The sequence below is a fragment of the Pongo abelii genome, chromosome 8 (assembly GCF_028885655.2).
Source record: "Pongo abelii isolate AG06213 chromosome 8, NHGRI_mPonAbe1-v2.0_pri, whole genome shotgun sequence".
Classification (NCBI taxonomy): Eukaryota; Metazoa; Chordata; class Mammalia; order Primates; family Hominidae; genus Pongo; species Pongo abelii.
This window is the reverse complement of record NC_071993.2, coordinates 27551105-27577959: the sequence shown is the minus strand read 5'-3', so window position 1 is coordinate 27577959 and position 26855 is coordinate 27551105. Positions and strand designations below refer to the sequence as shown.

Genomic DNA, 26855 nt, shown 5'->3' with positions numbered 1-26855 from the left:
GGCTGGTGTTGAACTCTTAACCTCAAGTGATCCGCCCACCTCAGCCTCCCAAAGTGCTGGGATTACAGGCATGAGCCACCATGTCTGGGCATGGCTAATTTTTTTTTTTTTTTTTTTGAGATGGAGTCTTGCTCTGTCATCCAGGCTGGAGTGCAATGGCACAATATTGGCTCACTGCAACCTCTGCCTCCTGGATTCAAGTTATTCTCCTGCCTCAGCCTCCTGAGTAGCTGGGATTACAGGCGCCTGCCACCACACCTGGCTAATTTTTGTATTTTTAGTAGAGATGGGGTTTCACCATGTCGGCCAGGCTGCTCTTCAAACTTCTGACCCCAAGTGATCCACCCACCTCAGTCTCCCAAGGTATGTAATCTCTGCTGGGATTACAGGTGTGAGACACTACACCCGGCACTGGCCATGGGTAATTTTAAAAAAACTTTTTGGAGACATGTTCTGGCTATGTTGCCTAGGCTGGTCTCAAACCCCTAGCTTCAAGCCATCTTCATGCCTCAGCCTCCCAAGTAATTGGGATTACAGGCACAAGCTACCATGCCAAACTTCTATAGTAAATAATTATTTGTATTAAATTTGTCTTGTTCAGGTTACTAGGTGGTTTCTCTCCTGATTGAAACCTGGCAGACACATTATCTCTTTCTAGAATGTACTTTTTTTTCCTCATCTTCCACCCCTCACAAACTCCTGTTTATTCTTTAAGTTTCAGCTTTTAAAATTTAACTTAATTTAATTTTAGAGACAGGGTCTTGTTATGTTGCCCAGGCTGATCTCGAACTCCTGAGCTCAAGTGATCCACCAGCCTCAGCCTTTCAAAGTGCTGGGATTACAGGCATGCACCACCATGCCCAGCCCTAAATTTCAGCTTTGACATCACTTCTTCATGTGCCTCTCTCCATGACCTACCACCCTTCTCTTGACATGATTCTATAGGCCCTCTGTGCTCCCCCTTAATGTGGCACTAAACATGAAATTTGCCTCCCTCCCTGAAGTGAAGAATGACACATCTGTTGTTTCCTCACTGACTCTCACGATACCTAGAATAAAGAAGGTTCCCAGAACATGTTTCTGTTTAATGTGGTGGCCTCCTTACTGTGATCATCCCGGGTCTTGGATCTCCAGGAGATACAGGCAGATGAGCCTCAACACACTTGAGCCCTCATGTTCTAATCATGGTTTAATTATAGTTTCATTATTCCTCAATAGACACAGCAGAATGCATGGGAAGACACATTTCAAAGAATGAATGAACCAGTTTTGGAAAAGGGTTTGATGAGTTTCTTGGTAACTCTTAAAAGGAGAAAACGTGTGACAGCCTTGAACTGGAATTAAAGAGCTTTATCTGGCCGGGCACAGTGGCTCACGCCTGTAATCCCAGCACTTTGGGAGGCCAAGGCAGGCGGATCACGAGGTCAGGAGATCGAGACCATCCTGGGTAACACAGTGAAACCCCGTCTCTACTAAACAAAATACAAAAATCAGCCGGGTGTGGTGGTGGGCGCCTGTAGTCCCAGCTACTTGGGAGGCTGAGGCAGGAGAATGGTGTGAACCCAGGAGGCAGAGCTTGCAGTGAGCTGAGATATTGTGCCACTGCACTCCAGCCTGCGAGACAGAATGAGACTTCATCTCAAAAAAAAAAAAAAAAAAAAAAAAAAAAAAAAAAAAAAGCTTTATCTAAGGGGTTTGCTAAGGCATTCATATCTCAGTTGATTTTCACTATAAAACAAATATTCCCCTAACACATTAATTTCATTGACATAATTATTAAATGAGGGTATAGGAAAACTGAACCAGGGCATTACTTTAGCCTTAGACAGGCATGGGAGTTCCAAGTGACAACTTTCTAGAGGGTGTCTGCTCTGGATCTGAAATTAATTTCCATATGAATGGGAGATCTTAGGTTTCAATGAACTCCAAGAAACTTTTTGGGGATCCAGCATTTGGCTGATGAATTCAGCACCTCAGAGCTGGCCTAACATATAGTCCTTCGGTATCTCTGGTCTATACAAAAACACTATAGTCAACCAAATCTCTACAACTTACCTGGAGAGTGATGTGTGATTCCTATATCCATCCAGACTGGTAATGTCTTTGGCCTTAATTTCAGGCTGCATTAGGAAATGTCAGAGTCTTCTGTTCAGAGTCAGTGTTCTCCACACTTGAGTATTTTTTGTTTGTTTTTGTTTTTGTTTTTTGAGATAGAGTCTTGGTCTGCATCCAAGAGTCTCCACTCCAGAGTGCAGTGGTGTGATCTTGGCTCACTGTCACCTCTGCCTCCCAGGTTCAAGTGTTTCTCCTGCCTCAGCCTCCCAAGTAGCTGGGACTACAGGCATGCGCCACCACACCCAGCTAATTTTTGTATTTTTAGTAGAGATGGGGTTTCACCACGTTGGCCAGGCTGGTCTCGAACTCCTGATCTCAGGTAATCCACCCACCCCCGCCTCCCAAAGTGCCGGGACTTGACTAGCTTCATAGATCACCTTGGGGAATGTTGAGGAGACAACATAACTTTCTAGCTGGGCTAGTATAGGAGGAAAATTCTTGGTGATGATAGTGGAAACCACTCTCCCACATCTAAACCATTTGATTTAGCTAAGCTGGAGAGGCCTGAGAAGTGTTGTTTTGTTTTTGCTCATTTCTCAGTTGGCAATAAAGACGCCTGTTCTGGGGCCAGCCACCTCCTCCACAAGGGACCCTAGAGCTGTCCAGAGCTATGGAGGTGCATTCCAGCAGCAATTTCTGCTGAGACTCCAGACACTTGGCGTTTGCATTGCTAATTGCAATTTGTTGTCAAATTATTCAATCTAGGCTGGGCGTGGTGGTTCACACCTGTAATCCCAGCACTTTGGGAGGCTGAGATGGGAGCATCATTTGAGCCCTGGAGTCGGAGACCAGCCTGGGCAACATGGCGAGACCCTGTCTCTACAAAAAATGCAAAAATAGCCGGGCGTGGTGGCTTGCGTCTGTAGTCTCAGCTACTCACTCAGGAGGCTGAGGTGGGAGTATCGTTGAGCCCAGGAGGTGGAGGCTGCAGTGAGCCGTGATTGCACCACTGCACTACAGTCTGGGCGACAGAGCGAGACTCTTGGGGATAAAAAAAAGAAGAAAGAGATGTAACCTTGGAAAATTAAAAGCAAAAAATAAAACGTAAGGCTGGGCCAAAGGCAGAGGGGTGGGGGAAGGAGGCATGCAGAAATGGGTTTTCATTTCTTCTGGAGAATGTGCATTGGTTTCTCCTTGTAAGTTTGCACTTGACACATATTGCCACGATCTCCGAAATCCTGTGCCCTCTGTTGTTGCATCTGTTAAGTTCTCATGGAGACCAGCTGGGACCCAAAGGGACATGGAAGAGGAATAAACTGAGAGAGAGGGAGATTCAGAGTTTCTTAGGGGAGTTTTTTCGGAGAAGAGGCCTTCAGCATCTTAAAACTCCACGCTACTCCAGTCCCAGTCATGCGTAAAGGCTGCTTCCCCACAGGCGTGAGGCTTCTTTTCGCAAACGTCCTGAACACTCAGCCAAACTCCCACCGACATTTGTTTGACAGGAACGCAGGGCTCGTCCCAGTCGCCGAGATTTGCGAGGCCTGGGCCTTGCACATGCGCACGGAGCACCCTTGGCCACTGGGCCTTCGTGCGCACGCGCATGGACCTTGCCTTCTGAGGCGTGCATGCGCACTTGTGTCTAGCGGGATCGCTTGCTTGGTAACCCGGAGGGAGAGATTGGAAACCGCGGAGTTTCCTTTGGGAGGCTGCGGCCACCCGGGGCTGACTTGCAATATTGGGCTCCGGAGGCCGTTAAGAGCCGAGAGAGACATGAGGTGTCTCTGAAGCCCGGTCACCTGGGCCATGAAGAAGATTTTTAGTAAGAAGGGAGAGTCGCCCTTGGGCTCCTTCGCGCGGCGGCGGAGGAGCAGCGCGGGCGGCGGGGGCGAGCCCGGGGAGGGCGCCTACTCGCAGCCCGGCTACCACGTCCGAGACCGAGATCTCGGCAAGATCCACAAAGCTGCCAGCGCGGGTAATGTGGCGAAAGTGCAGCAGATCCTTTTGCTCAGGAAGAATGGCTTGAACGATAGAGACAAGATGAACAGGTAATGGGCGTCGCAAGCCCGTACTGAGTGCCACTGGAGTAGGCGGGCAGGAAGAGGGGCCCCTTTTGTGGGAGCCACCCAGGGCCTGGATCAGCCTCCCGCGGGCTCCGCAGCCCCTGGGACGGTGACACCTTGCAGGGCTCCAGTGCCCAGGCCGCCTTTCTGAGCAGAAAAACAAAAACAGAGCTCTAGCTGGTTTCCGATCCCCCCGAAATCCCCTTAGAGAGCACTTAAGTGACAATTTTAAAGTGAATTAACGAACAAAAGCACGTACAGCGTTTTATTTTTAATGTACACATTTAAGACATAATGTCATATACTTTATGGAAAGGTGCATAATGAGATAAGCAGTTTCCATAATATAGCAACTTCTGGGTTAAAAATTATTTCTGTAAAATCTGTTATTCGTCAGGCGCGGTGGCTCGCGCCTGTAATCACAGCACTTTGGGAGGCTGAGGCGGGAGGATTGCTTGAGGCCAGGAGTTCAAGGCCAGCCTGGGCATTATAGCGAGACCCCCCCCCCATCTCTAATAGTCTCAGCTACTTGGAAGGCTGAGGCAGGAGCATCACTTGAGCCCAGGAGTTCTAGGCTGCAGTGAGGTATGTCAGTGACAACAGAGCAAGACCCTATCTTTCAAAAAAGAAAAAGAAATAAAATGCCTTTAGGAAATAGATATACAAGTAATTTGTTTTTCTCAGCATTGCTTAAGCAGTGTATTAAGAAGAACCTATAGAATGGATTTTATGAATAAATGTCAGTGCATGATAATATGTGACCATTGAAAGTGGCAATAGAGGCCAGGCGTGGTGGCTCACGCCTGTAAACCCAACATTTAGGAGACCAAGGCAGGCGGATATCCTGAGGTCAGAAGTTCGAGACCAGCTTGGCCAACATGGTGAAACCCCGTCTCTACTAAAAATACAAAAATCAGCTAGGCATGGTGGCGGGAGCCTGTAATCTCAGCTACTCCGCAGACTGAGGCAGGAGAATCACTTGAACCTGGGAGGCAGAGGTTGCAGTGAGCCAAGATCGTGCCATTGCACTCCAGCCTGGGCAACAAGAGCAAAACTCTGTCTCAAAAAAAAAAAAAAAGAAAGAAAGAAAAGAAAGTGGCAATAGATACAGAAGTGTATTGGCATGTGAGCATATACTTTGGTATCTCAAGTGAGAAAAAAAGTTTGATTATACATACGGACTGTGGTCTTGTGTTAGCTGAAAATATGTACAAAACGTGGTAAAATTTGGCCGGGCGCGGTGGCTCACGCCTGTAATCCCAGCACTTCGGGAGGCCGAGGCGGGCAGATCACGAGGTCAGGAGATCGAGACCATCCTGGTTAACGCAGTGAAGCCCCGTCTCTACTAAAAATACAAAAAAATCAGCCAGGCATGGTGGCGGCCGCCTGTAGTCCCAGCTACTCGGGAGGCTGAGGCAGGAGAATGGCGTGAACCCGGGAGGCGGAGCTTGCAGTGAGCGGAGATTGCGTCACTGCACTCCAGCCTGGGCGACAGAGCAAGATTCCGACTCAAAAAAAAAGAAAGTAAAATTTTTTATTTCTGGGCATTTGTATAATAAGTCAAACTTTTTCCTTTTTCTTTATGATTTCTGCAGAGTATGTATAAAAGTTCTAGTGAAAATTTATTATTAATGAAGTAATCCTTGGGAAGAGAGGAATATGAATCTTGCACAGATAAAAATCATTTCCCACTTTCTTTTTTTTCTTTTTTTGGTGGATTGCTATTGTCTGACAACTTTTATCCTTTTCAGAAGTAAAGGGGATCTTGGCTGGGCACTGGTGGCTCATGACTGTAATCCCAGCACTTTGGGAGGCCCAGGCAGGAGGATTGCTTGACCCAGGAGTTCGAAACTAGCCTGGGCAACATAGCAAGACCCTGTCTCTATTAAAAATGAAAGGTAAAGCAGATCTTTGTTCTCGCCACCAAAAATTAAGAAGATAGAAAAAGAAAAAGAAAAAGTAAAGAGTATCTTTTTATCTGTATTTATAGATTTAATGTATACATTTTATCATATACATGTTTTTATTATAGATTTATTATATATGCAAACAGGTACAATCATTTTATTTTAGCTGTGTCCTTATGACAATAAAAATACCAAATATAAATGATAATTAGGTCGGATGCAATGGCTTAGGCCTGTAATCCCAGCACTTTGGGAGGCTGAGGAGGGTGGATCACTTAAGTCCAGGAATTCGAGACCAGCCTGGCCAACATGGTGAAACCCTTCTGTAGTAAAAATACAAAGATTAGCCAGGTGTGGTGGTACACACCTGTAGTCTCAGGTACTTGGGAGACTGAGGCAGGCAGTAGAATAGCGTGAACCTGGGAGGCGGAGGGTACAGTGACCCGAGATTGCACCACTGCAATCCACCCTGGGCGACGGAGCGAGACTCCATCTCAAAACAAAACAAAATATTATTGCAAAAGAATAAAAGAATTGCTCTACTTTATAAGAATTTTATTTAAAAATATTGAACTCCTTAACGATTTTTCCATTCTTTCAATCCATTTATTCATCAATCATAACCTGAATACCTGTTATGTAGCAGACATAGTCTACTATCTCTTTTTTCTTTTTTTCTTAGACAGAGTCTCCCTCTGTCACCCAGGCTGGAATGCAGTGGCCAGATCTCAGCTTACTGCAACCTCTGCTTCCTGGGTTCAAGCGATTCTTCTGCCTCAGTCTCCTGAGTAGCTGGGACAGCTAATTTTTTTTTTTTTTTTTGTATTTCTAGTAGACACGGGGTTTCACTGTGTTAGCCAGGATGGTCTCGATCTCCTGACCTTGTGATCTGCCTGCCTTGGCCTCCCAAAGTGCTGAGATTACAGGCATGAGCCACCACGCCTGGCCTTTTTTGTTTTTGAGGTGGAGTCTCGCTTCTTCGCCCAGGCTGGAGTGCAATGGTGTGATCTCAGCTCAGTGCAACCTCCATCTCCCGGGTTCAAGCAATTCTCCTGCCGCAGCCTCCCTAGTAGCTGGGATTCCAGGCACATGCAACCATGCCTGGCTAATTTTTGTATTTTTAGTATGGATGGGGTTCTACCCTGTTGGCCAGGCTGGTCTCAAACTCCTAACCTCAAGTGATCTGCCTGCCTTGGCCTCCCATAGTGTTGGGATTACAGGCGTGAACCACCGCTAGTTATAAGCATATTTCTTAATGTAAGTGTGTAGTATTTTAATAAAATGTGGTAGAATATAGACTTGATCTTTGAATTGGAAACATAACAGTACTGGACATGAAAATTTGCAGAGCTGATTTTTTTTTTCTTTCTTTCTTTTTTTTTTTTTTTTTTTTTAATTTTGAGATGGAGTCTCACTCTGTCTCCCATGCTGGAGTGAGTTGGCATGATCTTGGCTCACTGTAACCTTCTCCTCCCAGGTTCAAGCAATTCTCGTGCCTCAGCCTCCCAAACATCTGGGATACCAGGCACCCGCCACTATGCCTGGCTAATTTTTTTGTATTTTTAGTAGAGACAGGGTTTCACCATGTTGGCCAGGTTGGTCTCGAACTCCTGACCTCAGGTGATCTGCCTGCCTTAGCCTCCCAAAGTGCTGGGATTACAGGCATGAGCCACTGCACCAGGCCAGAGTTGATATCTTTGAAGTGAGGATTTTACTTCTATGCAAATTCTTTTCTGTCAGAGGTAAATCCCTGTTTTAGTCAGGAATATGATATTTATTCCCCTTTCACAAGAGGAACTTCATATATATATAAGTGCTGTGTGGTGTTCTAAACTATTTCAGTCTTGCATTAGCATTGTAATACATAATGTAGCTAATCTGCTATGAATTTGGGAATGCATTTTATGACAAATTTACAAAGCTGTCAGGGAGGATGGAAAGGTGCTGATTTCTCATATGAAACTGTCTTCAGAGAGCTTGATGTGAATCTCCTGCACTTCTGGAAGCAGGTATTTAACTCATCCCCAGGAAATCAAGCCTGAGAGAAATTCTGGTGAGCTGCTTGGCTACTGTGTTGAGACTGGTCTGGTCTTTTAGCATTTGTTTTGGCAAAGAATGTTTGAATGTTTATAGAGGACAGATGTTGGTCAAGTATGAGAGCTGTTGGTGGGAGGGAGAATCCATTTGGGATCCCATATGAAAAGTCCTGTTAAGGGTGTGAGCAGGCCTTAGAAGAGGGTAATCCAAAGTGGATCTGTGGATTCCTTGGGAGCTAAGAGGAAAGAAAGGCCAGAGTGGAGTGCATTCATTGAGGTCAAGGCAATTGCAGGTGAAAACATAGTCTACTATCTCTCAGAACCTTTCCATCCTCAAAACCTTTATGTTTACATACCTGCCCAGCCTGAGCAAGTTGAGAGATTTAAAATTAGACTATTAGGGCAATCTCAATTGAAGCTTTTCCTCCCTCCTCTTATTTATTTATTTTTTTTGAGACGAAATCATGCTCTGACACCCAGGCTGGAGTAAAGTGGCGTGATCTCGGCTCACTCCAACCCCACCACCAGGGTTCAAGTGATTCTCCTGCCTCAGCCCCCTCAAGTAGCTGGGATTACAGGCATGTGCCACCATGTCTGGCTAATTTTTGTATTTTTAGCCGAGATGGGGTTTTACCATGTTGGTCAAGCTGATCTTGAACTCCTGACCTCAAGTGATCTGCCTGCCTCAGCCTCCCAAAGTGTTGGGATTACAGGCGTGAGCCACTGCATCCAACCCCTCTTTATAAACAAAAGTGTTTCTGAAGGTAGAAAATTATAAGAGATAACCTTTAACTGCCCTTTTGAAAATTTTTGTCTTAAACACGAATATTAGTCATTGGAAATATCTGCATATATTCTATAAATCTAAATATTGAATAAAATGAGCCAACCTATTCATTTGAATCCTGAGTTTCCTTTGTGTTGAAGTTTCTTGAAAACACAGTAAGAATTACTTTGTTTTAAAAATTTGTTTTTCAATTTTAAAAATGCTTCCAATTATAGTTGTAATAAATCATGAATTACAAGTGGCATTCCAATGTCAGAGATGTTGAAATGCGAGAAAATGAGCATCTTAGAATCACTGAAATACAGTGTTATCTCTAATTTTTTTTTTTTTTTTGTAGACAGGGTCTCTCTCTGTTGCCCAGGCTAGGGTACAGTGGCATGATCACAGCTTACTGCAGTCTCAACCTCCTGGGCTCAAGCAATTCTTTGGCCTTAGCCTCCTGAGTAGCTGGGACCACAGGTGTGCACCACCATGCCTGGCTACTTTTTAAATTTTTGTAGAGATGGGGTCTCACTATGTTGCCCAGGCTGGTCTCAAACTCTTGGATTCAAGCAGTCGTCCTACCTCAGCTTCCCAAAGTTCTGGGATTCAGGCATGAGCCGCCATGTCTGGCCTTATCTCTGATCTTTAAAACATACTGTCAACTAAGTATAATTGTATGATTTCATTTAATTTAAACATCTTTGTTAAACAGTAGTAATGATAATTATATCTAACTATTATTGAGCTGTTATTTGTGCTAGGAACTGTTCTAAACATTTTGCACAGATTTTCATTTAAGCATCCCAGTGGCGTTCTATGAGATAGCTACTATGTCGATCCCCATTTTATTGATGAGGAAACTGAGGCACTTACTAAGTCATAATGAGTAAGTGACAGCTTAAAGTAGGATTCAACCCCAAGTTGAACTGAATCTAAAGGTCAGGCCTTTTCTATTCGAATAGGTTGCTCTTTCATTAATGTGGTGAGTAGTAAGAGCTAATAAATATTGTACTGTTTTCAGAAGAAAATTAAATACTTGTTTTGAAGGCGGAGGATTAACATGTGTATTAGTCTGTTCTCATACTGCTAATAAAGACATACCCTTTATTATATGAGTAATTTATAAAGGAAAGAGGTTTAATTAACTCACAGTTCAGCCTGGTTGGGAAGGCCTCAGGAAACTTACAGTCAGGGCAGAAGGAGAAGCAAACATGTCCTTGACATGGTATCAGCAAGGAAAAGTGCCAGGCAAAAGAGGGAAAAGCCCCTTAAGAAACCATCAGATATTGTGAGAACTCACTATCACAAGAGCAGCAGCACGGGGGAACCACCCTCATGATTCAGTTACCTCCCACTGAGTCTCCCTCACCACACGTAGGGATCATGGGAACTACAATTTGGGATTTGGTTGGGGACACAGCCAAGATGAGATTTGGGTGGGGACACAGCCAAACCCTATCAACATGCTATTTAATGTTTATAATTTTATGAATCATTGTATGTTTTGAGACAGTGCACTACAGTTTATAAAAAGTCCTGTCACTCTCATAGGACGGCTCTACATTTGGCCTGTGCCAATGGTCATCCAGAAGTAGTAACTCTCCTGGTGGACAGAAAATGCCAGCTCAATGTCTGTGACAACGAAAACAGGACAGCTCTGATGAAGGTATATAGTAGCCAGCTCTTTCAGCATGAGATGGATTTGACTTAAATACATAGAATGGAAATGAATTTATCTCATTAAAATATAACTAATTGGTGAAACCTGTGGAGTGTTTATTTTGCATTCCTAGAATTTGTGATCTGTTTCTTGGTCTAATACTCCCAGGCTGTACAATGCCAGGAAGAGAAATGTGCAACTATTCTGCTAGAACATGGTGCTGATCCAAATCTTGCGGATGTCCATGGCAACACTGCTCTTCACTATGCTGTCTATAATGAGGACATATCAGTAGCAACAAAGCTGCTTTTGTATGATGCAAATATTGAAGCAAAAAACAAGGTATAGATCAACCAACTTTATTTTTACAGTATTTGAAATGCATTTGTTTCAACAGTGACATATGTAAGGGTTAGTTTTCCATATTTGGAAGCACAAGCATTCCCTGAATGAAAGTATTTTAAAATAACAATTGTCTAAGATTTTACTTTAAATGTTGATACTTTTAAAGAAGCATCAGGCAGTACACCTTTCTTTTATGCATTTATTGTAAATACTTGTGAAAACACAATTTATTAAAGGCAAATCTTTTTTTTTTTTTGAGACGGAGTCTTGCTCTGTCTCCCAGGCTGAATTGCAGAGGCATGATCTCGGCTCACTGCAACCTCTGCCTCTGCCTCCCGGGTTCAAGCAATTCTCCTGCCTCAGCCTCCCGAGCAGCTGGGATTACAGGTACCCACCACCATGCCCAGCTAATTTTTGTATTTTTAGTAGAGATGGGGTTTTGCCCTGTTGGCCAGGCTGGCCTCGAACTCCTGACCTCAGGTGATCCACCCACCTCAGCCTCCCAAAGTGCTGGTATTACAGGTGGGAGCCACCGTGCCCAGCCTAGAAGCTCTTGGTTTTGATGGGAAACAATATAATAAATACAATATGCCATGCCAAATGGTGTGATAGAAGCAAATATTTTTAGAACCGGTAAAAATTTGAAGTGAGTTTTGGAGATGACTGGAGTTCATGTGGTGAGGCAGAGGAGGGGTGTTTCCAAGGGAAGCAAGTGCTTTTTATTTGTTTTCTATTTTATATGTTTCAGTTCAAAGGATCTGACATAGGGTTTTCAGTTCAGCCGAGAAATATGTAATTTTATGCATTTTAAATTGTTTTTGCCGTCTTACAGGATGACCTCACACCACTTTTACTTGCAGTAAGTGGAAAAAAGCAGCAAATGGTGGAATTTTTAATAAAGAAAAAAGCAAACGTAAATGCAGTGGATAAGTTGGAAAGGTACAGTAGCTGGTTTTGTTTTGGTTTTTTAAACTTGTGTGTTTAAAAGGTTTTTTAGATCTGTGTTTTGCATGTTACAGGTTTTTTAAACCTGCTTGTTGTTCTTGAGGGGCAACAGTGATTCTGTTGGTGTTTCTCACTCAAGTCAGAAATATTAAATTAATAAGAAGGGTAACATAATTATGGGGATATAGTGACAAATAGCAACACAAATCAGTTAGGAAGAAAAGCAGTTGCTTGGATTGGGCAATATAAAAGAAGACTACACAGTAGGATTCATCTTCTCTTATAATATTGACTGATGTTTGTTATTTGTAAACCCATGTTTTTGGCCATGTGATCTGTTAGCTAAAGAGGTTTCTTATCAGTTTTATTAGTTTTATAGAATGTGGACTTTAACTTTTAGTTTACTTTTTTTTTTTGACATGGAGTCTCCCCCGTCACTCAGGCAAGAGTGCAGTGGCGCGATCTCAGCTCACTGCAACCTCCACCTCCCGGGTTCAAGTGATTCTCCTGCCTCAGCCCCCTGAGTAGCTGGGATTACAGGTGCACACCACCACACCTGGACTAATTTTTGTATTTTTAGTAGAGATGGGGTTTCACTATGTTGGTCAGGCTGGTCTTGAACTCCTGACCTCGTGATCTGCCCGCCTTGGCCTCCCAAAGTACTGGGATTACAGGCATTAAGCCACTGCACCCGGCCACTTTTTAACTCAATGTTGAACTTCTTCACCCTTTTATGGTATTGTTCTAACCTCTGCTTATGTACTTTTCCTTCAGAAATGCTGTATTAAACATCAATAGCAGTTTTTGTCTTTTGAGTGCCTCTTTGCTTTATGTTGCTTTCTGTGAAGAATAAGGATGTTAGGTTATCCCTAGGTGATTGTTGATTGCTATTGCCAGATACTATAGTTTCATTATTTTTTTCCTTTTCTATTTCTAGTATATTTTGATGTTTTTGTTTTTAATTTGTATGGGCAAAGGGAAGAAAGACAGCTTTTATTGGACAGACTTTTCCTTTATTGAAGACAAGCCATAGATGGGTGATAAAGAGAAAAGAGGCTTTAAATTCACACAAGACTGGATTTAATTCCTTGCTTTCCCACTTGTTAAGTGTGTAAGCTGGGGGACCTTACTTATCACCAAATATGTTTTCTGATATAAAAAGGGGGATACTAAATATATCTCAAGGTGGTTGTATTTAAGTAAGATTATATAGCATTTGATTCAGTGCCTAGCCCACATTTATCAGCATCATTAGCTGAAACTACTGTGACTCCTATTATTACCTTTATTATTATTATTATTTGAGACAGGGTCTGGCTCTGTCACCCAGGCCGGAGTGCAATGGTGCGATATTGGCTCCCTGCACCCTCTGTCTCTTGGGCTCAAGCAATCCCCCTGCCTCAGCCTCCTGAGTAGCTGGGACTACAGGTATGTGCCACCACATCCAGCTAATTTTTGCATTTTTTGTAGAGATGGGATTTTGCCACATTACCCAGGCTGGCCTCAAACTCCTGGGCTGTAGTGATCCACCCATCTCGGCCTCCCAAAGTGCTTAGATTATAGGCATGAGCCGCTGCACCTGGCCACCATTATTATTAATACTGTTTTAAGCCTGCAAATAGCTCTTATCTGACCCCTAGCTAACTTTCAATTGTAATATATCAGACTAGAGAAGAAATGGAGAATTCTTCATTTAAATCTTTGCCTACTTTAGATAAGTAAACTCAGCATAGGTTTTTGCCATCAAAGGACTTCTACTATGTAATACCCCAGTGAGACAAGAGGCCTCTTTTTTGTCCCTTCCTTTTAGCCTTGGTGGTAATTTACAAAGATGAGCACTTGAGCACCCGAGATGCTTATGTCTATTAGTAGATGTAAATAGTTAATTCTACACAGACAGGCAAGATACTAAATTGGTAAAGTATATCAAATTATCTGTGTACATAACTTTATTAAAGTTCCTGGGGTGAAATAAATTACCTCTCTTATTTTATTTTTATTTATTTATTTTTTGAGATGGAGTCTTGCTCTGTTGCCCAGGCTGGAGTGCAGTGGCACAGTCGGCTCGCTGCAACCTCCACCTCCCGGGTTTAAGCATTTTCTGGCTAATTTTTGTATTTTTAGTAGAGATGGGGTTTCACTGTGTTGGCCAGGCTGGTCTCGAACTCCTGTCTTCAAGTGATCCACCCACTTTGGCCTCCCAAAGTGCTAGGATTACAGGCATGAACCACCATGGCTGGCCATATCTCTCTTATTTTAGAACACCCCTCATGCCCACTATATTTCATGAATCATCAGGCTTTTTGTTCAGCAGAGTTTGATGTTTTTTCTTAATATGTCTAGGGATGGACTACAGAAAAATATGCTGTTGTTAGTGGTTTAGTATGTAAATGTTTACAATAAAAGGCTAGTTAACACTAAATAGAGGTTTAAAATAATTATAATGATTGCATCTTATACATCAGTTGAGATTTCATAGTTTGGGTCAGGTAATTTTAGAATGGCAGTGAATTAGCCTACTTCATGAGTCAGAAATCAAGCAAAAGGCTAGACTAGTTAGAAGCAGCAATGCATGTAGGCTTCTTTTTGTTTTGTTTTGTTTCCGAGACAGGGTCTCACTCTGTCACCTGGGCTGGAGTGCAGGAGCATGATCACAGCTCACCACAGCCTCAACCCGTGGGCTAAGGAGATTCTCCCACCTCAGCCTCCCAAGTAGCTGGGACTACAGGCACATACCACCATGCCTGGCTAATTTTATGTATTTTTTCTAGAGATGAGGTTTTGCCATGTTGCTTAGGGTGGTCTCAAACTCCTAGGCTCAAGCAATCCATCTACCTTGGCTTTCCAAAGTGCTGGAATTACAGGCATGAGCCACTGTGTCCAACCGGGTGTAGAATTTTTTATCTCAGGACTTTTACAAACTTAATCCATAGGGATCCCAATATCATTCATTTCATTCCAATTATAACCCCTATGCGTGGGATAAAAAATACTATCACATGTTTAATTTTTCTAGTTGGTTATTTGGGTCTTGAAATGTCCAGTTTGGCAGAAAAGCTTGAACTGTGCCCTGGGGCCATCTGCTATGCCCTCTGCCTTGAATTTTTCAAGAACCGAAGGGGTTCCTTAAGTCCAAGGAAGACAGTCCTCTTTTATAAATCAGGAGGGGAAAAAGGACATTCTAATCATTCTTTTGTTACCAGTGATCCTGTTGCTGCGTTGTTGCCATTCAGACTGGTCCTGCAGTCTGGAAATGATTGACCTTTGCTACAAGGATGCTCTTACTGATTGAGATCCCTCAGCCTTCATGGTGATCCATATGTAGACTTCAAAGTTAGGACTTTTTTTAAGTTCACATACATGTGTTTATATGCCCAGCCATTGTTCCTAAAGCACCAGCACCCTGCTCTGGCAGCTGGCCTCCTGGAAGCTTTAGCCACACACAGAGTGAGCAAATTGACCCTTCCCCCTACACTCAAAACCTTATATGGAGACCACATCTTAGCCTTGACTTAGCCTTGACCTTCATGGTAAGTTACCCATGGAGGCTTTTGTTTGTCTTTTCTCTAGCAAATATTAGTTGGGATTGTTCTCAACTGTCAGGTTCAAATAATGTTGCAGGAAGAGATCAGAGCTTCTTTTTTTCTTTGCTACCAGGAATGTACTCCAAAGCCCCTTTACATTCTGTGTAGCACCTTTTCTTAGGTAGTGAAAGGTTCCATATTGTCCTTCACTGGAGTAGTGGCCACCAACTTGTGGTTGACCCCTAAAGTGATCTGTTTTTCATAATGAAAATCTCCCAAGCTGCTTGCATCTCTACCTTAAGTTTTTAAAATATTTTCAGATTGTACCTCACAAGGAAGCCATTCAACAGAATTCTCTGAGCGTATAGTAGGTTAGTTGGATTGAACAGAGCTAAGCCTGTTCCATGACTCATCAGTATCCACGTATAAAAGTCGGGCTTTGTGCTTGCTTCAGCAGCGCATATACTAAAATTGGAACAATATAGAGAAGATCAGCATGGCCCCTGTATAAAGATGACACACACATTCTTGAAGCGTTCCATATTTTGCACAGTCCCTGGAAGGCCATTTTACTATTTGCTAACAGTGTGAGTCAAAGCAAAAAGGTGGCACCCAGTATTGAAATTGTGATTTTCATGACAAAAATATTCATGTAAGGTGATCTGTGAAATGAGAATGGAGCTAACACATGGGATGTTATGTGCAAATATGTTGTTAGTAGGTATCGCAGAAATGAGAAAATGTCAATTCACATCTCCTTCATGGAACTTAAAATAAAAGTGAGGCCAGGTGCAGTGGCTCACGTCTGTAATTCCAGCACTTTGGGAGGCACAGGCAGGAGAATTGCTTGAGGCCAGGAGTTCAAGACCAGCCTGGGCAACATAGCAAGACCCCATTGGTACAAAAAATAATGAAGAAAAATTAGCCAGGTGTGATGGTGTGCACCTGTAGTCCTAGTTACTCAGGGGGCTGAGGCAGGAGGATGGCTTGAGCCCAGGAGTTCCAGGCTGCAGCGGATTATGACCATGCCACTGTACTCCATCCTGGGTGGTAGAATGATACCTTGTCTCTAAATAAAAGTAGAGTTTTGTTTTCCACATCAGTTAGAACGATGAACATGAAGATTAAGCGCCATTCTAACAAAGATCTGCTGGTTCAGAGTTTGAGGAGGTGGAGAAGCAATAGGAGAAGGCCTGTCTAAAACAGGCCTTAACATCTGTTAGTTTTCTGCCCTTGCTGTGATCAGTTAGTTCAGTAATAAGGGACAATTATGTTATCTAATTTAATGAGATGCTGTAAGTGAATTCAGTTACAAATTATGAAATTCACTGAGATTGGAAACCACAAAGAAGAGAATAACTAATAACCAAAATTAGGACTTAGTAACATTTTCTGAAAATGGCAACATTTGAATATTAGAACCTTTGGAGAAACATTTAATTGGGTTTTATTTGGGATTCCAAAATAGTTTTAGCAATAAAATTCAGGAATAAATTATTCCATTTCTTTACTATTTCTCTGAGCATTTAAAAAGTGTTATCTTGTTAAATCTTTATAACTCTAGTGAAATAAGGCAGTAAAATCCTTATGTTTTAGAAGATGATGTTGAGCCTAAGAGAAGCCTCTTGTCCAAGAACAAATAGCTGTTGGTTACAGAGCTAGGACTTCTTCTGGGTTCAGGACACTTTCCATCATGTCAAGCCAACTCTAGTTAATTTGCTGAGCTACGCTGCCCTCACTTCATAACTATTTCACTTTACTCTTTTTCTCCTTTAATTTGAAGCTTAATAAGAAGTTTGGTGGGGGGCAGTGCTCACACCTGTAATCCCAGCACTTTGGGAGGCCAAGGTGGGCAAATCACGAGGTCAGGAGTTCAAGACCAGCCTGGCCAACATGGTGAAACCCTGTCTGTACTAAAAATACAAAAAAATTAGCTGAGCATACTGATGGGTACCTGTAATCCCAGCTACTTGGGAGGCTGAGGCAGGAGAGTCACTTGAACCCGGGAGGCAGAGGTTGCAGTGTGCCAATATCATACCACTGTACTCCAGCCCGGGCGACAGAGTAAGACTCTGTCTCAAAAAAACAAAAAAAGTTTGTAGAGCTTACATATTTGAAGTGTATGGGATAATTAAAGTTCTGCTATTAGCTCTGATATTGGCTGAAATACTCTTAAGATTTTGAGATATTTGGTAAATATGTTTTATATAAGTATTAACATAATTTTATTACATTTTTCTATACATAGCAGTCACCAACTAATTTCAGAATATAAAGAAGAAAGGATACCTAAAAATTCTTCTCAAAATAGTAATTCAGGTAAGACTTTCAATAGTGAATTACTCTTGGTAATAGTACCACGGATAAAAAAGTAAAAGTAAGGAAGTGTTGATCACAGAAAAGCAGTTAAAAAAATCAGTGTATAAGATGCATGTGTATTTTTTCTTAATTTCTCTTGGTAATCTAGAATTTAGAATTATTTAAGAAGTTACTTGTAGATATTTATGGTATCAAATGGTACTATCTGAAAAAAATTCATTTACTTAATTATCGTCCCTAAATTCCTATATGAAATTTTTGTATAAATAAGAAAAAAGGTTTTTAAGTTAGTATGTTGTGTGTTTCCTTTATAATTGCATTATAATGAACTAGACTTGTTATAAAAAATGGATCTTCTATTTTTATAACAAATGGTTTGTGTTTATTAGATGAATATTAATTACATTTGTCCCTTGAGCAACGTGCATATTAGGACTGGTGATCCCTGTGCAGCTGAAAATCTGCACTAACTTTCAACTCCCCCAAAACTTAACTACTAATTGCCTACTGTTGACTGCAAGCCTTATGATAATATAGTCAATTAACATGTATTACATATATGTATTGTATAATATAGTAAAGTAAGCTACAAGAAAGAAATTACAATTAAGAAAATCATTAAAGAAGAAGAAATATATTTACTACTCGTTGAGTGGAAGTTGATTATCATAGAGGTCTTCATCCTGGTTGTCGTCATGTTGAGTAGGCTGAGAAATAAGAGGAAGATGAGAGGTTGGTCCTGCTGTCTTGGGGTGGCAGAGATGAAGAAAATCCACATATAGGTGGACTTGTGCAGTTCAAACCTGTATTGTTCAAGGGTCATTACATAGTGATTTGGGCCACTAAAAATTAACTGTCTTTAGAAGTGGGAACTCAACAGTACCTTTCTGGTACCATAAACAAATGGCAATAAGAACTGCAGAACTTAGCCAGTGTGCACCAATACCAATAGGAAATTATTTTTTAAAGATACTGAATACAGAAGTCAGAAAAACAATTCCTTGTTGAGAAGCACAAGTCATGTTACTTATTCTTATACCAACAAAATCTCATTATTACTGACTTTATTTAGCCTAAGTTGAAATAGAATGAGATACATTTACTTCGTTAGAACAAGATGTGTTCTTCTGGCCAGGTGCGGTGGCTCATGCCTGTAATCCCAGCACTTTGGGAGGCCGAGGCGGGCGGATTATGAGGTCAGGAGTTTGAGACCAGCCTGGCCAATATGGTGAAACCCCGTCTCTACTAAAAATACAAAAATTAGCTGGGCATGGTGGCTCACATCTGTAACCCCAGCTACTCAGGAGGCTGAGGCAGGAGAATGGCTTGAACCCGGGAGGCAGAGGTTGCAGTGAGCCGAGATTGCATCACTGCACTCCAGCCTGGGTGACAGAGCAAGACTGCATCTCAAAAAACAAAACAAAACAAAAAAAAACAGGTGTGTTCTTCTGTCTTCTGGATAATTGTCATGATAACAGTAATCTTGTTAGAATGAAACACTCTGTTATTATTAGCTGAAAGATTATCATAATGAATATTCAAATATCTCAACTCTGGGCTCAACAAATTATAGTGAAGTACAAAAATGTCCAATGGGAGACTCTAAAAAAAAAAACAGGGAAAAAAAAGTCAGTACGGAAATGTGTGTTTGTTTTTTTTTTTTTTTGAGATGGAGTTTCACTCTTGTTGCCCAGGCTGGAATCTCGGCTCACTGCAAGGTCCGCCTCCTGGGTTCAAGCAATTCTTTTGCCTCAGCCTCCCAAGTAGCCGAGATTACAGGTGCCCGCCACCATGCCCGGCCAATTTTTGTATTTTTAGTTGAGACAGGGTTTTACCATGTTGGCCAGGCTGGTCTTGGAACTTCTGAACTCAGGTGATCTGCCCGCCTTGGCCTCCCAAAGTATTGGGATTACAGGCTTGAGACACCGCGCCTGGACAGAAATGTTTTGCCATAACAAAAATGCTACTGTGCTACCTGGATGTGACACCAAATGCATTTTATAACCTGAACTGCATGAAGACACATTTAATTTGGTACATATCTATCAAAGAACTTTTATAGGTTAGGTTTTGCAACTTGCAAGAAATATGAATATGGAACAGATATAGTTTTGGTCTTTAAAGTTTTCATAATAGAATAGAGCTGTTCCTATTTCATTTGTGTTTTTTCAATGAAAATATTTAATTGATTTCTATAATTGTTTACTTAGCAAATAACTGTCAAGTATCTTTTAGATACTAAGCATTTTTCTAGTGTTACAGAACGCAAACATTTTATTTCTTTTTTCTTTCTTCTTTTTTTTTTTTTTGAGACGTAGTTTTGCTCTTGTTGCCCAGACTGGAGTGCAGTGGTGTGATCTTGGCTAGGCTCACTGCAACCTCAGCCTTCTGGGTTCAAGCGATTCTCCTGCCTCAGCCTCCTGAGTAGCTGGGATTACAGGTTCGTGCTACCATGCCCGGCTAATTTTTGTATTTTTAGTAGAGATGGGGTTTCTCCATGTTGCTCAGGCTGGTCTTGAACTCCTGGTCTCATGTTCTGCCCACCTCAGCCTCCCAAAGTGCTGGGATAACAGGCGTGGGCCACTGCACCCGGCCTAGGTGCTATGCAACCTAGGTCATAGCTATGCAACCCTGCCATTGTAATGTGAAAGCAGTCATAAATAATATGTAAGTGAATAACGTGACTGCTTCAGTAAACCTTTATTTACAAAACCGTATGGCTGGCTGGATTTGGCTTGTGGCCTCTGGTTTGCTGGCCCCTCATATACAGGATAGATGGAAGGTAACCATGTAAAGTGGAAACAAAGGAAGCTTTGGCAGTATTTAAAGCCATAGTTTCCTTGTCACTAATCCTTGGACTAGTATTCATCCATTATGAGGTTCTCACCATCCATGGTGAAATACATAAAATTAGGAAGCTCAGTTTATTAATTTTATTTTATTTCATTTTATTTATTCTTTTAGAGATGCGGTCTCACTATGTTAGGCCAGGCTGGTCTCAAACTCCTGGCCTGAAGTGATCCTCCTGCCTTGGCCTCCCAAAGTGCTGGGATTATAGGCATGAGGGCACCATACCTGGCCAGTTTATTCATTTTAAAATGTTGGTCTTTTTCTTCATGTTATGACTTTTTTATTTTGCTTAAATTTTTTTTTTCATTTAAGAAATAACATTAAGAATGCATGGGTTTTTTTTCCTTGTGAAAGCCATCGGTTAAGAGTCCATGTTTAACTAGGAAATATAAACATATTAAGTAAATATTATATTAAGTAAATACATTAAGTAAATATGTTTATATTTCCAGGGGTAGTGGAAATGTAAGGCAAAGGCAGAAGAGAGGTACAGTTAATAGGATTTAGTGATTATTGAGTGTAAAAAGTTAGGGGGCAGAGAGAAATCTCAGCTGATTGGTAGGTTTCCAGGTTGTGCACAAGCATTTAAACTGGACATGAGGAGTAGGAAATTGTCAGGTGAGTAGAGAAGAGTGGCAGGTCTGCAGGGAAGATTAACTTTTTTCTATACATGTGAGTTTAATGGAATATTTATATAGGATATTAATTCTATTATAGTCTCCAGATATGGTCCCAGAGGGATACTTTGTAACGAACCATCAGTCTTATGCTTTAAATTTCATATATTTTTCTATTGTTGATTTAACATGTGTTTTACTTTTCTCTTTAACAGTGGATGAAAGCTCTGAAGACTCCTTAAGCAGGTAGTATTTTACAGATTTTTAAAAATATATTTAAAGGAATACAGAGAAAAGAAAACTGTTGAGTGCCCTACTTTGGGTAGACATCATATTATGTGCTTCTCCATATAGTCATCCCAACAGCTTTGCAAAGTATCTGTGCTATATTATAACCCAACTGTGTGGTTCAGAGAGGTTGATTAATTGGCCCATGACCTCACAGTTAGCAAGCAACTGACCCATGATTTGACCATCAGCCTGCTTCGCTCCCAAATCCCTTCTCTTGTCCCTCAACATGGATTGATAGAGACTTGTGCAGCACTGGATCAAGGTACAGGTCCAAATCAGATCAATTCAGAGACCTACATTTAGTTATATGTTAATTCTCAGAGTTTTTCTTAGGAGCCTGGTTGGTCCAACAATTTGTCCTAATATGCTTGATAATTGCAGTGGTAACTAGTACTTTGACTTTATCATCAAAGGTTTTAGGCCAGATCTCACTTAGCTGTGGCCACAGGGCCATACATTTTACGTAAAAGGACCACACAAGTCCTATAAAGGAATTATTTTACTGTAAGTGAAAGCTATTTACCTATAGACCATATTGTATTAATTATATTCAGCATCCAGTTAGAGGATATTTCTGATTTATTTCTCTACCTACTGACTTCCCAGTTTGGTTTTCCCTTTAGGCTAGTACTCTATCTCCATCTGATTTGCTGGAAAGGATATGATTTTGTTTCTCTCTCTTTTTTTTTTTTTCTTTTTTTTAAATAACTGCATAGGGCCGGGTGTGGTGGCTCACAAATGTAATCCCAGCACTTTGGGAGGCCAAGGCGGGCGGATCACAAAGTCAGGAGATCGAGACCAGCCTGGCTAACATGGTGAAACCCTGTCTCTACTAAAAATACAAAATATTAGTCAGGCGTGGTGGCGCGCGCCTGTAGTCCCAGTACTCAGGAGGCTGAGAAAGGAGAATCGCTTGAACCCGGGAGGCGGAGGTTGCAGTGAGCCGAGATTGCACCACTGCACTCCAGCCCGGGCGACAGAGCGGGACTCTGTCTCAAAAAAAAAAAAAAAAAATGCATAGTATTCTATGGAATATTTTTACCACATTTTCTTTATCCAGCCAACTGTGTTCTATTATTTTTTTCCATTTCTGCCAGCTAAGTATTCCTCATTTTCCTATCAACAGAATCAAAAGCACCTAGAATTTCAGGATTTTAAGGAATCAGACTAATCAGAATGCCATCTAGTACTTCAATCTGTGTTTAACATCTTGGTCAAATGGTTCAGATGGAGAACCTGAAACTCAAAGAGATCAAGGGGATTTATTTGGATATGATATTTGAACTCATTTCAGAGCCCAGTACTCTTCCTTCTTTATCATCCTACAGGTTAATATTTTAATAATAGAAAGGGTGAGTGGATCTAGTGAACCCAGTGGAAGAGGAAAGAATGGAATTAGCAGAGGAAGGCCAGGTTTGAAAAGAAACAGCACTGGGTTGGATAGGAACTGGGCTTTTGGAAAAGAGATCAGAATATTGGGGTTTCTGACAAGTTCAATAATGATAAATTACTGGAATGAAGGATACAGGATGTTTGGAATTATCTAGAAAGGCATATTAAAATAGGGGGTTCAGGGGAGTCCTGAACAGGTTGTTGCTTTTTTGTATAATTGGAGGAACTGACAAACTCTCAAGGTTTCTACTGAAAAATGTTAAAATAATTTGAGCCACTGGGAAGAGTCTCTACAGCCAATAGGAATGTGCTATAACTACTTCTGCCTCAACTTATCGGTGGCTTTGAGCCCCTTAAGTACTTTGGAGCTGGAGGCTGCTGAACTACATAGATCTGTGGCCCAGGGCACACCTCTGCCTCTTTTCCCAATTCTCTGATGTCCTTCTCATGGACATGTAGGGTAGGGCAGGGGTAGGATTAGTTGGCAAGTCAGTCATGGAGCAACCCAAATCATGGAGTTGGGTAGTTGTTAACATGCCTGTGCTGCTGGCAGATGACGGAGACTCCATTTAGCTTGTTTTCCAGGAGCAGAGAAATAGAGAGCTCCTACTCTTGGGCATTTGAGACCATCGTTTCAGGAATTTGTGCTTTCATAGGCTGAAGACTTAAAAGTTGGAGATGCTATGCAGCCCTGCAGAAGAGGGATCTGTAAGTGGGAGCTTATAGGAAGGAAGGTGTTTAGATAGTACTTAGGGAAATACAGGTACAACTACCAGGACTCTTTCTCCAGCATTCTTTCTCTTTAGGTATCTGAGTGCCTGTAAAGATTTTTAAGGGCTTGCTAGTTTAAGGCAGGACCTCGATAGGGAAAATAATTGGATTTTATAACTTTTAATGTTTTAATATTTCTGGGGTGAGTAGTCCCAATAACAGCATATACATTTGTGTTTTGACTTTTGCCCATCTAGCTTTCAAACATTTCATACATTTCAGGGGACTCCTTATACTGTTTTAGGGTGAAGGGAAGCAATGAGGCCTTAAGTGGTTTTCATGTTGAAGAACCAAGACTGCCATTTTTGAGTGACACAGATTAGTCTTTGAAACGGAGATAGATAGTAGAGAAGGGACAGTGTATCTTTCTACCTTGTTTTATGTATTATTTATTTTTTTTATTTTTTATTTTTTTTGAGACAAAGTCTTGCACTGTTGCCCAGGCTGGAGTGCTACAGTACAATCTCAGCTCTCTGCAACCTCTGCTTCCTGGGTTCACACAATTCTCCTGCCTCCACCTCCCAAGTAGCTGGGACCACAGGTACACACCACCACACCCAGCTAATTCTTTGTATTTTTAGTAGAGACGGAGTTTCACTATGTTGGTCAGACTGGCCTTGAACTCCTGACCTCGTGATCTGCTCGCCTCGGCCTCCCAAAGTGCTGAGATTACAGGGATGAGCCACCGCGCCCAGCCTATTTATTTATTTTTATTTTTTTGAGACAGTGTCTTGCTGTGTCACCCAGGCTGGAGTGCAGTGGCATGATCTCGGCTCACTGCAATCTCTGCCTCCCAGGTTCAAGCAATTCTCTTGCCCCAGCCTCCTTAGTAGCTGGGATTACAGGCACATGCCACCATGCCTGGTTAATTTTTGTATTTTAGTAGAAACAGGGTTTCGCCATGTTGGCCAGGCTGATCTCAAACTCCTGGGCTCAAGTTATCTGCCTGCCTCTGCCTCCCAAAGTTCTGGGATTACAGGCACGAGCCACTGCATCTGATCTCCACCTTGTTTTAGATTATCAGGTTTGTGCTGGTTCAGGTAACGAAAGTTATATCAGCCATTAATTGGATTTTCAGTTCAGCCTTCGGGACAATTTGTGAAGACAAAGTATTCCCAAGCTCTGCCAATATCTTGGCTGTCACTATTAGTTATAGAACTAAGGTTGAGTCTTTATTGAATATTTTATAGTTTCGGAGAGGTAGAGGCAGCAATTGGTAACTAAAATATTTTTCAAAAACAAGGTCAAATTTTAATTAGATCAAGAAACATCATTTAATATACAGACAGTTGACCATTCACCAGGTTTTTGTTTTTTTTTTGGAGGGGGCATCCAGATCGAAAATTGTAAGCTGGTTTTTGTTTTGTTTTGTTTTTAAAGAAATGAATTCACTCATTTTTAAATATTTTTGTTCTAAAGGCTTTCTGGCAAACCAGGTGTTGATGATTCGTGGCCTACCTCAGATGATGAAGACCTCAATTTTGATACCAAGGTAAAGTGCTCTCTCATGAACTTAATTTTCTTACTCTGAATCTAGTTTTGTATAGTATTGTCTTAAAATTTAGCAGTGGTCTACTTATCATTGTTTTCTGTTTGTAATGGAAACGTGGTCAGGGGAAGCCATTTTATAGAAATATGGCCTGTTGAATTCTTTTTTTTTTTTTTTTTTTACTTTGGTAAATAACAAAGGATTGATAAATACTTTGAGGGAGTGGGGATTGCAAAAAAAGAATATACTGGAAAATACATAGTGACAGGAAAATTATATTGGGAAAAGTTTTCCTACAATAGAGGAAGTATGAAAGTTGGTCAAAGTTTATATGGATAAGCACTCCTACTATGATTTTAAAATCTTTTTCCATTTTTCTCTCTCTGTAGTAAGAATGTTACAGCTTCCAGGAAGTAGTAGATGATCATTTTTAACTAATTGGATGACTTAAAATTAAACTCTTCACTACAGAAGTATTTTTTAAAAAACTGGTTGTAGATACTAATCAGTATTATCAGGGATATCCTATGAACCAAAGTCTGTTACAGGTCTGTGTTTCTCCGTGTGCCTTAGTATACTTAAAGCTTTTCCTTTTCTTCCTTGACTTAAGCTCACACTTGATTGGTTATGCCTCTATTTTTTTTTCTCCCTACACTTTCATCTTTTAAAAATGATTTATCTCAGCCTAAATGTTTCCTTGCAGAATACATTTCTTCAGTTCTGTTATTTCAGTCCATGTCTGTCTCCATTTGCAGCATATTTAGGTGCAGCTTTCTATTTAGTAGTTATGTGTGGCTTTTGTTCAGCAATCATTGCCCCACAAGGATTATTTTTGTTTTTTTCTCTGTTTCTTGTAAGGAGCTGAATTTATACAATCATTTATTTTTAGCTTTTTGACAGAATAGAAGCAGCCTATACTATTTGCAGTGCCAACCCACTTAAATAAAATATACTAAGAACAAAATGCTCACAGTTTTTCTTACAAGAGTTAATTCATGCAAATATAAATCATGCATACACATTTCAGAAAATAATATGTAATTAAATGTTTTAATGTTTGACTTTTATAATACTCTACCTAGGAATAAATTTTCATTTTAGGCTAGTGTGGTTAAGAAAATAATCGAATAGATATCATAGTATTTATATAATAATCAATTAGGGATAAGGGGAGTAACCTTTGGAGGATATCTATATCATCTCTCATAATCCTTACCCCATGAGAAGATGTAGTAAAGGGCAGAACTGAGGTTTAAACCTACATCTGAGTGACTCCAAAATCTGTGTTGTTTGTGTTAGATCATGTAGTAATGGTGACTATCTATTACGATTATTTTATCAAATTTGATACTTGTTATTTTTAAAACTTGTTATTCTTATTTTTGTTTTCTAGAATGTCCCAAAACCAAGCTTAGCAAAGCTAATGACTGCTTCTCAGCAATCCAGGAAAAATTGTAAGCTGTTTGAAAACTACTTATTCTTGTGTTATTCACTGATTCTTAATTACATATGTTTTCATTTACTCTTTATTTTGTTTTTACTGTAGTAGAAGCAACATATGGCATTGTGAGAACAGGAAATAGAACTTTGTTTGAGGATGGAGATTCCGATAGTCAAGATGAAATTGTGGTTGAAAGCCTTCCTACATCAATCAAAGTCCGGGACTTTTCTCATCCTACCAATCAATCACCTGACCTTCTTCCAAAACTTTCCCATAAGTCGTTAGCAAACCCTGGTCTTATAAAGGTAAGTTGTTTTTTAAAAAACTTTTTTCATGTACCCTTCCCCTGCCCCAACAATCCTCATAATGATGCATCTATTGAGA

The 26855-nt window shown here is 41.0% G+C and overlaps 1 protein-coding gene and 1 non-coding gene across 14 annotated transcripts in view; both read left to right on the top strand.

Moving 5' to 3' along the window:
• The first annotated feature begins 3676 nt into the window (after nucleotides 1-3676).
• ANKRD26 (ankyrin repeat domain containing 26) overlaps nucleotides 3677-26855 on the top strand; it is a 110965-nt gene continuing 87786 nt past the window's right edge. For 11 of the 13 annotated variants that reach the window (XR_010141391.1, XR_010141390.1, XR_010141389.1 and 8 more), the window contains exons 1-9: nucleotides 3677-4100; nucleotides 10379-10493; nucleotides 10656-10829; nucleotides 11665-11771; nucleotides 17550-17620; nucleotides 21303-21333; nucleotides 24961-25033; nucleotides 26424-26484; nucleotides 26577-26776. Coding sequence is in view for 10 of the 13 variants with exons in the window: in XM_054523163.2 (XP_054379138.1) it covers nucleotides 3859-4100; nucleotides 10379-10493; nucleotides 10656-10829; nucleotides 11665-11771; nucleotides 17550-17620; nucleotides 21303-21333; nucleotides 24961-25033; nucleotides 26424-26484; nucleotides 26577-26776 (1074 nt within the window). In the remaining 3 variants the exon portion in view is untranslated. Of the gene's footprint in view, nucleotides 4101-10378; nucleotides 10494-10655; nucleotides 10830-11664; nucleotides 11772-17549; nucleotides 17621-21302; nucleotides 21334-21362; nucleotides 24083-24960; nucleotides 25034-26423; nucleotides 26485-26576; nucleotides 26777-26855 lie in introns of those variants that run through there. The other 2 variants (XM_054523165.2, XM_054523167.2) reach the window with 2 other exon arrangements.
• Nucleotides 15743-15849, top strand: LOC112135389 (U6 spliceosomal RNA). The gene has a single exon (XR_002916670.1). It is a non-coding gene; the product is annotated as a U6 spliceosomal RNA (small nuclear RNA).